Below are 16,172 nucleotides of genomic sequence, written 5' to 3' on the forward strand. Positions count from 1 at the left end.
CCTAGCATAAATGTCTCGATAACATTTTTAACGCCTTCATACGTTACTTCAAATTCATTATTATAAAGAATTAATAAAAATCTTCGCATGGCAACTTCCGCTTGAAGAATAATGGTATGTAGTCTTCGTTCTTCGATGTCGTCATGACGATTTGGTTGCAAAACGAAAGCTAACGTCGTGCGCGTCATCGACGGTCCATCGAGTAGCAATGAAGACACTAGAAGTCGTCGCTACTGTGGAATTTCGTGCTGTGACGATGACTATTGTCAGCCCTGTACCTGACCATCAAATAATATACAAGACACGTCATTCAAAGCAAATCAATTTTTCCATTTTTGACCACCAGTTTCCCCATAGTGTACTCGGTGTTCAGAACTGATCCTTTGAATAGCCGTGAAACCCGTGATGGTGGTGTACTCATCGCAGTTATGTCAAAATTCAATTGTGTTTGTAGGAAGGGGGGGGGGGGGTGTATGGTGTGTCACTCATTTTTTTTTACTTATCAACAACATACTATATTTTACAAATGAATCGCTTAAAAAAGTTTCAATCTTTACATTTATCTTTTCTTTCGACGCAGAAACCTTTCCCTTCCTATCGAAAATTGTCTGGATTGGACAAAGGACTCAAAAATTATTGTCAAAATACTATTTTTATATGCACGAGAAAGGCACCTTCTCCGCCAGGTGGATTAATCAGGATTTTTAAGTATTGGGTAAATTGGGCTACCGTGGTGAAAAACATGGACATCTGACACATAAAAGTACCGGCTTGAAAAAAACATGTTGATTACAAGATTTAAAACGCCATTGACAATGTAAAACGTTTGTTTCTTGAAATTTGTGTCTATGTAATGTCTCAAGAAAACCTTTTTGAGACCGACAGGACAGCATGACATCCACAGATGTGAAATGATCATAACTTCATCAGCTTTCAACCAATTTAGATGATTCCGGTTGCCATAGATTTGGTGAATCGCCATCCTTTCAAAAAATGTCTGATAGATCCGACAAGGATTACCGGGTTACATGAGTTCCGGATTTACGAGGGGGGCATGGTCTCAAAGATCAAATAAAAGTACCGTCGTTCGGGGTGACATTGGGCCTAAAACGAAATTATTTTCCACTCTTAAGATCTCAGAAACGGTTACGAATTTTGATGAGAGTTTTCGAAAGCCGTTCGAAAGAATTTTAAAATTTACTTGTACTTCTTTTTTATCTTCAATGACTCTACATTCCAACTGGAACTTGGCCTGCTTTTCAACTTAGTATTTTATAAGCATTTCCTCAGTTATTAATTGAAAGCTTTTCTATGCTCGCCATTGCATGAGTATGTATCTTGTGTGACAAGTACAATGGATACACTATGTCCAGGGAGTCGAGAATGTTTCCAATCCGAAAACATTCTAGACCGGACCGAAGATCGAACTCGCCATTTCCGAATTGGCAATCCTACGCCTTTGTTCGCAAGGCTACTGGAGACCCCAAATTCACATCTAACAAACCGCGTATTAAAATAGTGCCAGTAATGGTCCACAGATCTATTACATTACTAGTTTTTAGATAGATGGATACCTGATTATCATGTTATGATACTCTGTTGTAGTTTTATTGAATTTTATTGATATTCCATAAAGTGTTTCTGTTTTTTGTAGTAACGTGCAATCCTCGAAAGCAACATTTCCGTAAACAAAATCCATTTAAGGATAAGCCTCCCGGAATCCAAAACTAAATGCACTCAGGTTTTCAAGGGAATCCCATTCAAAACGGAAGTCACGCACGATCGTCAAATGGTTTTTTCTGCTTTTATTGGTTAATTATGTAATACATGCATTCCGTATTTTCTTAACACTATCACCCTTATATGCTATGATACATATTTATTTATTACTAGCAGACCCGACGAACTTCGTTGGCCTAAAATTGGTTTGTTCTCTGATTAATTCTCGAGCTATGCAGAAATTTCTTTTTCATTTGTATGGGATCCCCCCTTTCCAGATGGGGGAGGGGTTTCTAATCACCACAGAAGCATATCTTCTCATCCAAAACCTCCAACCACATGCCAGATTTGGTTCCATTTCACAATAGGACAGCCCCATATAAAGGAGTGGCCAAAACTACCAAAAGGCTAGTTTTCGATTTGGGCGTGTAAAATGTGATGAATACACAGCTTATAACGTATATTTTTATAATCAGGACGGTTTTTATTTTTTAGATTTTTTCGGGAGGGGTGGGGGCGTTCAAACTTACCCCTCCTAGGAATGACATTTTTACGTTTTTTGTCAAAACGGGCAGCTTTACCATATTTTCGTCTCAAAAGTAACATTTTTAGATATCTTTACAAAGCTGTTAAACAGATCTATGCAATAGGCTTGATAATGTAATAATAGCTTCATCCAGAATTTAGTTTTTAGTAGTTTTGTAAAACCATATTTTATGCAATATTAAACGAACAAGCCCAAGCCACGACGTCAAAATCATCATAGGAGATTTGAACGCTCATGTTCCGGTTGGCCAAGCGGAGGAGTTTAGACCGACTATTGGAAAGTTCAGCGCTCACCGGCCTGACGAACGAAAACGGCCTACGACTAATTGATTTCGCCGCCTCCAAGAATATGGCCATTCGCAGCACCTACTTCCAACACCTCCCGTATCGGTACACCTGGAGATCACCACTGCAGACAGAATCACAAATCGACCACGTTCTGATTGATGGACGACACTTCTCCGACATTATCGACGTCAGGACATATCGTTGTGCTAACATCGACTCTGACCACTATCTGGTGATGGTTAAACTGCGCCCAAAACTATCCGACATCAACAATGTTCGGTACCAACGACCGCCGCGGTACGACCTAGAGCGACTGAAGCAACCTGATGTCGCCTCTGCATACGCGCAGCATCTCGAGGCAGCGGTGCCGGAAGAGGGTGAGCTCGATGGGGCCCCTCTTGAGGACTGTCGGGTATATGGGTCGAAGTCGACGGAACGATTGGTTCGACAAAGAGTGCAGACAGATTCTGGAGGAGAAGGACGCAGCGCGGGCGGTCGCGCTGCAGCAAGGTACCCGGCAGAACGTGGAACGTTGTAGACGGAAGCGGAGACAGCAGACCCGCCTTTTTCAGGAGAAGAAACGCCGCCTGGAAGAAGCGGAGTGCGAGGAGATGGAACAGCTGTGCCGTTCTCAAGATACACGCAAGTACTATCAGAAGCTCAACGCATCCCGCAAAGGCTTCGTGCCGCGAGCCGAAATGTGCCGGGATAAGGATGGGAGCATCTTGACGGACGAACGTGTGCTGATCGAAAGGTGGAAGCAGCACTACGAGGAACATCTGAATGGCGCTGAGAGTACAGGCAGTGAAAGTCAAGGCAACGGAGGAGATGACTACGTCAGTTCAGCGGACGATGGAAGCCAACCAGCCCCCACCTTGAAGAAAGTTAAGGATGCCATTCAACAGCTAAAGACCAACAAAGCAGCTGGTAAGGATGGTATCGGAGCTGAGCTCATCAAGATGGGCCCGGAAAAGCTGGCCACTTGCCTGTACAAACTGATAGTCAGAATCTGGGAAACCGAACAGCTACCGGAGGAGTGGAAGGAAGGGGTTATATGCCCCATCTACAAGAAAGGCGACAAACTGGAGTGTGAGAACTTTCGAGCGATCACCATCCTTAATGCCGCCTACAAAGTGATATCCCAGATCATCTTCCGTCGTCTGTCACCATTAGTGAACGAGTTTGTGGGAAGTTATCAAGCCGGCTTCGTTGACGGCCGCTCGACAACGGACCAGATCTTTACTGTACGGCAAATCCTTCAAAATGCCGTGAATACCAGGTCCCAACGCACCATCTGTTCGTTGATTTCAAGGCGGCATACGACAGTATAGACCGCGTAGAGCTATGGAAAATTATGGACGAGAACAGCTTCCCTGGGAAGCTTACCAGACTGATCAAAGCAACGGTGGATGGTGTGCAAAACTGTGTGAAGATTTCGGGCGAACACTCCAGTTCGTTCGAATCGCGCCGGGGACTAAGACAAGGTGATGGACTTTCGTGCCTGTTGTTCAACATTGCGCTAGAAGATGTCATGCGGAGAGCCGGGTGTAACAGCCGGGGTACGATTTTCAACAGATCCAGTCAATTTATTTGCTTCGCGGATGACATGGACATTGTCGGCCGAACATTTGCAAAGGTGGCAGAACTGTACACCCGCCTGAAACGTGTAGCAACAAAAGTTGGACTGGTGGTGAATGCGTCAACGACAAAGTACATGCTTGTGGGCGGAACAGAGCGCGACAGGGCCCGCCTGGGAAGCAGTGTTACGATAGACGGGGTTACCTTCGAGGTGGTCGTGGAATTCGTCTACCTCGGATCCTTGCCAACGGCTGACAACAACGTTAATCGTGAAATACGTAGGCGCATCATCTGTGGAAGTCGGGCCTACTACGCGCTCCAGAAGAAACTGCGGTCGAAAAAGATTCGCCACCGCACCAAATGTGTCATGTACAGGCATTGAAAGCGTGAGTGAAGCGGACTAGCATTGATCTAATTCAATCTTAGCATCCTATGCCAGTGAGTGAACAGCCTTGCTCAGATGGATACCAAACAACGATTATGAGCGATCGTTGCTGCGTAAACAACGAGCAACAGAGTTCGCCAAGCCAAACTTGGTAATGGTATCCAGGGAAGCTACGACTGGAGCATTTGTGTTACGCTTGTTCTACTGGAATAAAACCAAAACACATCAGGTGTTCTGCTTTATTCACTCTGCTTTCAAGTTGCTGGGATGGAGGAGAGAAAGTATTAAAGCCTCCCATGCAATGTATCAGAGTTCCATTCTCATAGCGGACTTCATTTTCCTAATGTCTGAAAAGATTTTTCTAACAGCGTGTGGTAACAACACTCATTGTTAGGTTACCAAGTGATTTGCCTCGCTCAGCTTTCTCCCATTGGTGAGCGGTGAAGATCTTTAACCCTTATGCGGCCAACAAAAAAAAACACACGTGGATGGCCGACAGGGTACCCGTGTTCCCATAAATTGATATTCTCATAACTTCAACAATTTTCAACCGATTTGGATAATTTTGACAGTTTTGGAAACAGAAACTCATATACTTTTCGCCCATTGTCAAGGTTTATAGCTTATGCCCATGGTTATACAAGAAATCTGTGAAGTAAGGCCTAAGAGTCTACACGCGTAACCAAAGGCCATTCAACCAGTTTCAAATATGCTACAAGCTCTTTGCGCTTCTTAGAATTGAAGGTGTTCACAGTATATGCTTCGGGTAATGCAAAAATCCCTTAAATGAGGTCTTAGTCATCCGAGAAATCTCTGGAGTAAAGCCTAAAGATCTACTCGCGTAACCAAAGGCCTATTATGCAAATTCAAATACGGTTCATGCTCTTTGTGGTACTTAGCATAGAATGCGTTCACAGTATATGTTCCGAGTCATCCAAAAAATCTCTGGAGTAAGGTCTTAAGGTCTACACTCTTAACCATGGGTCTATGGACTTGTCTCAAAAGTGGTACATGCTCTTTGCGCATCTTGAAATCAAATGTGATCACTACATATGTTCTGCGCTATCGAAGAAATCTCTCGGATAAGTCCTCTGGCGCCTTCATTGCATATGTTCATGGTCATCCAAGAAAACCCTGGAAAAGGCCTTCAGGTCTACACGCGTAACCAGAGATCTTTTAGATTGTTTCACAAGTGGTGCATGCCCTTTGTGGTACATAGAAAAGAGCGCTTTCATTGCATATGTTTATGGTCATCCAAAAAAATCCTGGAAAAGGCCTTAAGATCTACAAGCGTAACCAGAGATCTTTTAGATTGTTTCAAAACTGGTACATGCCCTTTGTGGTACATAGAATAGAACGCCTTTATTGCATATGTTCATGGTCATCCAAGAAAACCCTGGAAAAGGCCTTAAGATCTACACGCGTAACCAAAGATCTTTCAGATTTTTTCAAAAGTGTTACATGCTCTTTGTGGTACATAGAATAGATTGCGTCCATTGCATAGGTTCATGGTCATCCAAGAAAACCCTGGAATAGGCCTTTAAATCTGCATGAGTACCCAGAGATCTTTTGGCTTGTTTCAAAAGTGGTACATGCCCTTTGTGGTACATAGAATAGAATACGTCCATTGCATATGTTTATGGTCTTCCAAGAAAATGCTAGAATAGGCCTCACGATCTTCACACGTAACCAGATAACTTTCGGATTGTTTCAAAAGTGGCATATGCCCTTTATGGTACATAGAATATACCGCTTTCATTGCACTTGAACAATCCTCAAGAACTTCACGCGTAACCAGAGTTCTTTCGGCCTATTTGAATAGTTATACATGCCTTTTGTGGTACGTAGAATGGAATGTACCCATTTCAAATGTTCATGGTCATCCAAGAAAACCCTGAAGTAAGGTATTAGGATTCACACCAGAGAAATATCAGCCTGTTTTAAATTTGGTACATGCCTTTGGGGTCCATGAATAAAATGCGTTCATGACATATGCCTCATCCTAGAAATGTATGGAGTAAGACTTCTAGGCTTACACGAATATCTAGAGGGTCTTTAAGGTCACTCCTTAAGGAATCCAAGTTTCAAAGTGCTCGCGTTTTCTGGGGCACACCACGGAAGCAACGCACAACTGTCATTTTTATTATTTCACGCATGCTGCGACGCAGCAAAACTAAATCAACAAAAATGACAGTTGTGCGCCGCCTCCGTATCGATTGGTGTGCCCCCGAAAACGCAAGCACTTTGAAACTTGGATTCCGTTAGAAGTGTCCTTAATCTAATTTTAATATGGTACATGATCTTTGCGATATTAGCCCGTTTTTTCCCTCACGTTCTCGACGTGAAGTTGTATCGTTCCAATTTATTTACATTTTGCATTTCCAAAGAATAGACAACTTCATATTAGTGATATGAATGAAGTTTGTATACTACCTGGAACCAACAACAACAAGACAACAATAACTACTTGGAATGTTAATATATCAAGATGAGGTTACACATCTTGTATATTCTTCAATAACTGCCCAGAGCTAATGACAACAACTTGAACTACTTGAAATGCAAATATAGACCAATAGCCTTCCGTTCGTGGGTTGATCTGCAGATCATTCCTATATGGAGTTCATAGACTACCTAGTACCATGGCAAAAACAAAAACTACAGCAGACGTTCGATAACTGCAAGTCATTTAACTGCAATGCTTTTTAACTGCAATTCGATAGTTGCAACAGTTTTACAGTTATCGGACCGCTAAACTTCCGATGTCAGACTCAATGACAGCTGCATTGCGCTGCACATTTAGATGCACTTTTATTGCATCTGACGTCGATTGACAACCGTTTGACGTCTAGAGTGCGTTGGAGTTATCGAACGGCATTCGATAACTGAAAAGTAAACATTTTGCAGTTATCGAACGGCTATTGTACTAGGAATGCGTACATTCACTCAGATGAGGTTGACCTGATTTTGTCACTCCCAGATTTTGTCTACCTCTGATATTGCATAACCCGATTTTATCACGTTTTCGACCCAATTTGCCGCAAACAATAAAGATTTTCATGAAATAACTTTCACTGCCTGTAGCTTATTATGAATCATTTATGAGTATCTGTTAATAAGTTTGTAAGTCTCTTCGACATACGAATTCCATTCACGTATTTTACCTTGCCTTTATTACGGAGCCCACAACAATGAAAATAACTACTTAAAATACAAACATATACCAAGAAGGGGTCTCATAACTTGTTTATTTTCAAATAACTGCCTCCATTAAGGAGGTTGATCCATCGACCTTGATTCTATTTCATAGACTACCTGGAGCTCAAGACAACAACAAGAACTAATTGGAATACAAACATAAACCAAGATGGGGTCACAAAACTTGTTTATTCTTCGATAACTGCCTCCATTACGGAGATTGATCTACAGAACTTCGGTGGGGTTTGATCCCACGAAACCAGTACGCTGGACAGGTGTTTCCCTACTAAGCTACGAAGGACCTCCGTCGTCCTCCGCAGCTTAGCGGGTACTGATGAAACCAAATTCACAGCACCGGGCATGTAGCCGAAATCTCGCAATACATTCTCAGAACTAACTCTCTCATATATGTTTTTGTACAATGCCAACCAAGTAGGATGAGTATTTAGTATTATCTGGCTCCTACACTTGCTTCATCACCAAGGGCGCTCGATGAAGTATGGTTGTGTGAGATTGTGCCAGTTGGTCGTCAGATCCCAACCCGACCACATAAGCGAAGAGAGATCGCCTTTCGAGTTCAGTACATTCAAAGTTAATTGCCTATGTTCCGGGTATTGAGCCACCCGGAGTGTAAATTAATTACTATGTCTGAAACTCGATTATGCATATGCACAACATGTGATAGATTAAGTTCGGAAAAGGTATTGGAGGAAAACCGCTACCTTCCGTCCCTCCCAGTTGTTCTTCAATAACTGCATCCGTTACGGAGGTTGATCCACCGACCTTGACTCTATGGAGTTCGTAGACTACCTGGGGCCCACGACAACAACAAGTACTACTTGGAATACAAACATATACCAAGAAGGGGTCACGCTACTTGTTTATTCTTCGATAACTGCCTCCATTACGGAGATTGATCCGAAGATCTTGACTGTATGGAGTTCGTAGACTACCTGGAACTCAGGACAACAACAAGAACTACATGGAATACAAACATATACCAAGAAGGGGTCACACAACTTATTTATTATTCAATAGCTGCCTCCATTACGAAGGTTGATCCACAGACCTTGAATCTATGGAGTTCGTAGACTACCTGGAGCCCACGACAACAAGAACTACTTAGAATACAAACATATACCAAGAAGGGGTCACAAAACATGTTTATTCTTCAATAACTGCCTCCATTACGAAGATTGATCCACAGACCTTGACTCTATGGAGTTCGTAGACTACCTGGAACCAATGACAACAAGAACTACTCAGAATACAAACAAATACCAAGAAGGGGTCACACAACTTGTTTATTCTTCAATAACTGCCTCCGTTACCAAGGTCGAACCCCATACTTTGACTCTATGGAGTTCGTAGACTACCTGGAGTGCTCGACAACAACAAAAACTACTTGGAATACACACATATACCAAGAAAAGGTCACGCAACTTGTTTATTCTTCGATAACTGCCTCCATTACGAAGATAGATCCGAAGATCTTGACTGTATGGAGTTCGTAGACTACCTGGAACTCACGACAACAACAAGAACTACATGAAATACAAACATATTCCAAGAAGGGGTCACACAACTTGTTTATTCTTCAATAACTGCCTCCATTACGGAGGTTGATCCACCGACCTTGAATCTATGGAGTTCGTAGACTACCTGGAGACAACGACAACAACAAGAACTACTTGAAATACAAACATATATCAAGAAGGGTTCACAAAACTTGTTTATTCTTCAAACGCTGCCTCCGTTACCGAGGTCGATCCCCAGACCTTGACTCTATGGAGTTCGTAGACTACCTGGAGTCCACGACAACAACAAGAACTACTTGAAATACACACATATACCAAGAAGGGGTCACGCAACTTGTTTATTCTTCGATAAACGCCTCCATTACGGATATTGTTCCGAAGACCTTGACTGTATGGAGTTCGTAGACTACCTGAAACTCACGACAACAACAAGAACTACATGAAAAACAAACATATGCCAAGAAGGGGTCACAAAACATGTTTATTCTTCAATAACTGCCTCCATTACGGAGGTTGATCCACCGACCTTGAATCTTTGAAGTTTGTAGACTACCTAGAGCCCACGACAACAACCAGAACTACTTGAAATACAAACATTTGCCAAGAAGGGGTCACACAACTTGTTTATTCTTCGATAACTGCCTCCATTACGGAGATTGATTCGAAGACCTTGACTGTGTGGAATTCGTAGACTACCTGGAACTCACGACAACAACAGGAACTACTTGGAATACAAACATATACCAAGAAGGGGTCATGCAACTTGTTTATTCTCCGATAACTGCCTCCATCACAAAGATTGATCCGAAGATCTTGACTGTATGGAAGTCGTAGACTTCCTGGAACTCACGACAACAACAAGAACTACATGAAAATCAGATATATATCAAGAAGGGGTCACACAACTTGTTTATTCTTCATTTACTGCCTCCATTACGGAGGTTGATCCACCGACCTTGAATTTATGGAGTTTGTAGACTACCTGGAACCAATGACAACAACAAGAATAATTTGGAATACAAACAAATACCAAGAAGGGGTCATGCAACTTGTTTATTCTCCGATAACTGCATTCGTTACGGAGCTTGATCCACAGATCTTGACTCTAGGGAGTTCGTAGACTACCTGGAGCCCACGACAACAACAAGAACTACTTAGAATACAAACATATACCAAGAAGGGGTCACGCAACTTGTTTATTCTTCGTTAGCTGCCTCCATTACGGAGATTGATCCGAAGACCTTGACTGTATGGAGTTCGTAGACCTGGAATCATTTTTTTAGAAAAGGTCATTGGATGACCCGGAACATAAACTGTGAAAGCATTATATGCTAAGCACCATAAAGAGCATGTACCGTTTTTGTTTTTACACGATAGACCTTTGGTTACGTTAGCAGACCATAAGTTCTTATTCCAGGGATTTTTAGGATGACTTAGGCCTTACTCCAGGGGTTTTTTGGAGACCCAGAATATATACTGTGAACACCGACTATTCTAAGAAGCGCAATGAGCATGTAATATATTTAAAACTGGTTGATAGTCCTTCGGTTACGTGTGTAGACTCTTAAGCCTTACTTCAAAGATTTCTTGTATAACCATGGACAAAAACTGTAAACCTTGACAATGGGCAAAAAGTATATGAGTTTCTGTTTCCAAAACTGTAAAAATTATCCAAATCGATTGAAAATTGTTAAAGTTATGAAAATATCAATTTATGGGAACACGGGTACCCTGTCGGCCATCCACGTGGTAAAAAAAATCAGATGCCCCTCCCCACGTCCCTCCTCGCTGTATCAACGTGATTTTCTCACAGATGCTACATTTTATGGAGTTCTTAGATGTCACCGAGTTTCAGCTTTCAGCTATAAAAATTCACTGAAATATCACCACTTGAATTTGAAAAAGGAACACGGGTACCCCGTCGGCCGCATAAGGGTTAAACATAGAATCAACGAACGCCAAATTTCAACGATCTAGAAAGCATCAGCGATTGGGCCGCAATTTAGTCGATTTTTACTCATGATCTGATTTTTTTCAATGCCTGGTCATGTACAAGACGCTTATAAGACCGGTTGTCCTCTACGGACATGAAACATGGACAATGCTCGAGGAGGACTTGCAAGCACTCGGAGTATTCGAGAGACGGGTGCTTAGGACCATCTTTGGCGGTGTGCAAGAAGACGGTGTGAGGCGGCGAAGAATGAACCATGAGCTCGCCCAACTCTACGGCGAACCCAGTATAATTTTATAATTTTTCTTTTCAATATTTTTTCCAAAAACTCCTTCTGTGATTTAAATCAGGAAATCCATCAAGAATTTCTTCAAGAATTGCTTTAGGAAATTCTTCATTAAGTCGTTTCGGATACTCCTACGAAAATTACTTCGGAAATTCTTCCTGGAAAAGAAACTTCCCGGAGAATTCTTGAAGGAATTTTCTGCAGAATTGTTTGAGGAATTTCTGTGTGAATTCCGAAACGAATTCCCGGATAATTCTTGAAGAACTTTTCGGGGAAACTTTTGAAGGCATTTCTGAAGGAGTTCTTGAAGTAATTTCCGGGGAAATTCTTGGCGATTTTTTTGGGATAATACATGGAGTAATTTCTGGAAGAAATAGTGGGAGAGTTTCTTGAAGAATTTACGGGGTTATTGTTTTCAGATATTGCTGCGAATTACTGGAAGAAATCTCGGAAAACCTGAAGGGATGATTTTTTGTAGAATCTTTTTGGGGAAGTAGCTGTTCAATACTTCACGGAATCCTGAAAAATCTTAAATGAAAATTGAATATCACTGCCACACCACCGCCACTTGTTGAAAATGATCTATTACGCCTCACCGTCGATAATTTTTTTTAATCGGCGCACAGGACTAGATAAAATATCAAGTGGAATCCTGTATGGATTTTTCGATCAAACTTTCTAGGTATCCTTGGGAGAAACAACTGTTTCAGGATAAACTTTGTCGGGAATCCCAGTAAGACGTCATGAAGTAAATTTTCAACCAAATAATTTGTTTCTCAAGTAAAAATTTGTCACCGAGTGGATTTGAAGTGGAATGGAACTAAACTTACTGTAAACTGAATTAAACATTAAAACATCTTGTCGCAAATTCAATTCTATGAATCATCATTCCCATGATGGAATTAAATTGCTCCTCGGGAAAATATTCTCTGGTCTATCAGGTGAATCAATGCATGGGAAAGGGTTCTAGAACTGGAACTAACTTCCTTGATAGATGAAATAATTCATTTACATAATAATTGTTCAATAAAGTGGATACCAAAATTTCGTCAATTAAGCAACCAAAAGTTCGTCATTGCTTAACAAAATCGCCTTTGAAGTTTCTTAGAGTTCATATAAATCTCCGACAGTAATTTCTAGCTGATTAAGAGGCCAAATATGTCTTGAAGCTACTTCTGGCTCCCAAAAGTTACAATGCGAAATATAAGCAACTTCAAGTTCTAAAGAAATTTCAAATGTACTCTCTAGCAACTACGATGTAGAAAAAAGGCCTTTTTATAGCATCTTAAGAACTTTGAACCTAAAAGTTCCAAACAAGTTCACTGCGAACCTTTCAAGCGACTTCTATGTTTCCAAAAGTTCAACTAAAATTCTCATTGAAAAAACTGTTTATACATAGTTATTTCATCAAAGATTATTCAAAAGTTTAGGCTAACATTTTTTCTTCACGTTATATTTTATGTAACGCATTTATAAAAAAATATGGGTTACCTCGCAGACCTTGCATTAGAGGCGCAATTGCCAACCACTACACTGTGGAGGTGTTGTGATCTGTAGATGAAATGACTACAATTTAAATTTCATCATGTTGGCATTGAAGATTATTTGCACTTAATCAGTAAGTGATATTACTCACTCGTTTCAAATAACGGATCGGATCATGTAGGGACTTGCACGCAGAGACATCGAGTTCAATAGCACCATCACGAGGAGGAGCAAGAAAGAGACAAACATCTGTTAACAAATAAATAAAAATAGATTCAGAGTTTGGACAATTCCCCTTCCAACACTCAGAAAAAATATAGAATTTTAACCACCCGGAAAATAATTTTCCCCAAGTTCTTTTAGAAGCTGCTTAGAAGGGCTCTATAACTTCGTGAAGGAAGTTTCAGGATCGTTCAACGACTTAAAATTTAGGCTGGTTAGAATGCTATATAGCCACTTTAGTCAAACTGATTAATCTAAAAACGTACTTTTAAGAAAACTTGGTTACTTGAATTCCTCTTGCTGATATTCTGATACAGTATTAAATGAATGTGGTCTACTGTGCTGAGCAAGACAATTGGTGTTATAACCACGACTGGTACATCAACCCCACTTGAAACTTATGGCACAAGCGTTAGTTCATTTTTATTTATATGGTCCGCAGATGTGAAACTTTGAGAGCCTCTGCTATAAGTTATAACAGGATGTTCGATAAGCAAAGCTATCTTCGGATGTTACTGAACAGCAGATTCCAAGTCGTCCATTGTGCCGGAAAGGTTATCTGCCCCAGACGTGGGTCACACTAAAAGCTACCGAACAATGAAATGAAGTGTGATCGAAACGTGATCACTGACGGAGAGTGTATAACATTCTCTGGAAATACATTTTTCATCCAAATTTTACCCCAGAGCACGCTAAACAAATTTCATTGCTTTATTTACCTAAAAACTCTGGAATGATTCACAACCAACTGATACGGGCTGGCACCGATACATTTGTCAAATCATTTAGTTATAACAATTAGTGGGTACGCATACCTACGCATGTTCGATTAGGTCGGCAAAGATAGGATAAAAGAAAAGGCCTCCAATAGCTGATAGCGTTCGGGTAACGTGGTGCAAACCATCTTATCAAATTGATAAAGCCATAGAATAAAATTTCGAAGTATTCCAACTGAGCTTCTGTTTACATATGATCTGAGTTGGTGGCTCAATAAAGCAATCCAACATCGCTCGGTGTGAAATCTTCTGAGGGAAGACTGATGCCGCAGTAGAAACGTTCGAGCCACGAAGGCCATGCAGTCGAAGCTTGCCCGCGATCGGTGTTCCATCTTTATTGATAATGATGACAGTTGATTGGTTAGCACCGTTTATGACTTGGATTCGGTGATAGATTGTAAATTACAAGTTAATATTTCATTCGAAGCTGGACTTCGGAGGATTAAGGTTCAATTTGTGTCGAATGAAAGAAGATTGAAACGATCGAGTGAGGTTCAACAATGATTGGGAAATTGTTCTCACTGAAGCAATCGGAAAGTGATCGGCAGTTGGGACTGGAAACAGCCAGCGAATATCGGGAGCGATGGATCTCAATTCGAGTGATGTATTATAATGGATTTTTGGTGTACGTGGCGTTCGGGATCATCACGACCTCTGTATGGCCGTATCTGAAAAGCGTGAGGAATTTGTTACGTAAATTAAATTCTAGTGAGAGTGCTTAACTGTTACTGATTACAGCTTGATCCGGATGCTGGTAAAGGGTTCCTGACGTATGTTTTCGGCATGCAGTCGTTGCTGCAGCTTGTATGCAGTCCTCTTTTTGGATGGTGGAACAATAGACTGCCTTCTGTGAGGAAACCGATGGTTTTCTTCCTTGTGGCGTATGTCTTGGGTCAGATATTGTATTCGTTGATTGAGGAGATCAATGCCTATGAGAAATACTTGATACTCGTTTCACGAGCTTTATTTGGTATAGCATCTGTATCGTGCACGATCTACCGAGCATATATGTCGTCTGCAACGACTGTGGCTGAAAGAACGAGAACCATGTCGTTTCTATCACTGGCGCAAACGTGTGGCTTGCTGGCAGGATCAATAGTACATCCCCTCTTTTCGATGCTGGGCGAAGAAGGTTTTTCGTTCCTCGGTTTGTTCAGAGTCAACATGTACACTGCAGTTGGATGGTTTTGCGCGGCACTTGGATGTGTTAATCTGGTTCTAATGATGCCATCCATCTTCAAAGATCACCAGATAGCAATAAAGGAAGCTATGAAGGGCCATAGCTCCACGGCCACCAAAGCTGTGTGGAAGGATACGAAGCTAAAATATCAGCCAATCAACCTTATGGTTACAGCGTTCGCCTTGCTTATGTTTGTGTACTCAGCAATCCAAACGTAAGTACATTAATTACTTTTTGAATCAGTTCAATAGTTCTAAGTGTCGTTTATTTTTCTTCTGCAATTTATATTAACACTATGAAAAGTAAGCATATTCCTACATCAATTATAAAGTATCGTTAGTCTGCATCGAAATACTCCTACACGTTAAGATGCAAATGAAGAAGTGGAATTTAACGGAATTGTATGGCCTCGTCTTCAACGCGCGTGAATACAAAATTTATCACCAATATACCAGCATAAAATAGGAAACTTTTTAGAACAAGTGTTAATTGCAGTAAATCTTGGTCAGCGAACTCTAATTAATTAAAGTTAAAAATAAACGGTGTGGAATACAAAAAAGAGCTATCAGATAGAACACAATCTAGTGTAACCAATATGATTTGAATTCAAATTCAATTGAATCGGCTTATTGGAAAATCAACATGCTCTCTGTAACTTCAACCGTCACATTCATTCACCGTTTGGGGTGCGGTTTATATTGCCCTTGCCCTTATACACATTAATTGACAAAGCAATTAGTGTGAATTTTTGTATGCTTCATTGAACTTTTTTTATTGATTGTCACACTTTGGTCAACCACCTCTCTCCCCTCTGATCGTTACGTAATGTATGGAGGCTCCCTAAGTAACTTAAATACCTGCTCAATGTTTTTCTCAGACAAAAAACCAGTTACCACCAATATTGAAGCTACCTATTTGTTATGAGCTCATATACCCTGTTCAATTTATTTGTATAAATCGTTATCGTTCGTACAGTAGTACATTAATTCATTAAACATGCAAAATAGCTGGTGAAGTTGG

The 16,172-nt window shown here is 41.0% G+C and overlaps 1 protein-coding gene across 2 annotated transcripts in view; it reads left to right on the top strand.

Moving 5' to 3' along the window:
* Positions 1 to 16,172, top strand: part of LOC134227186 (major facilitator superfamily domain-containing protein 8-like) — a 75,323-nt gene that overhangs the window by 12,191 nt on the left and 46,960 nt on the right. Inside the window, exons 1-2 of one of the 2 annotated variants that reach the window (XM_062708510.1) lie at positions 14,034 to 14,649; positions 14,711 to 15,366. The exons of the other annotated variant lie outside the window; for it this stretch is intronic. Coding sequence (XP_062564494.1) covers positions 14,473 to 14,649; positions 14,711 to 15,366 — 833 coding nt within the window. The 5' untranslated portion in view covers positions 14,034 to 14,472. Of the gene's footprint in view, positions 1 to 14,033; positions 14,650 to 14,710; positions 15,367 to 16,172 lie in introns of those variants that run through there. 2 annotated transcript variants of the gene reach the window in all.

Source organism: Armigeres subalbatus, chromosome 3, assembly GCF_024139115.2.
Source record: "Armigeres subalbatus isolate Guangzhou_Male chromosome 3, GZ_Asu_2, whole genome shotgun sequence".
In the NCBI taxonomy this organism is placed as follows: domain Eukaryota; kingdom Metazoa; phylum Arthropoda; class Insecta; order Diptera; family Culicidae; genus Armigeres; species Armigeres subalbatus.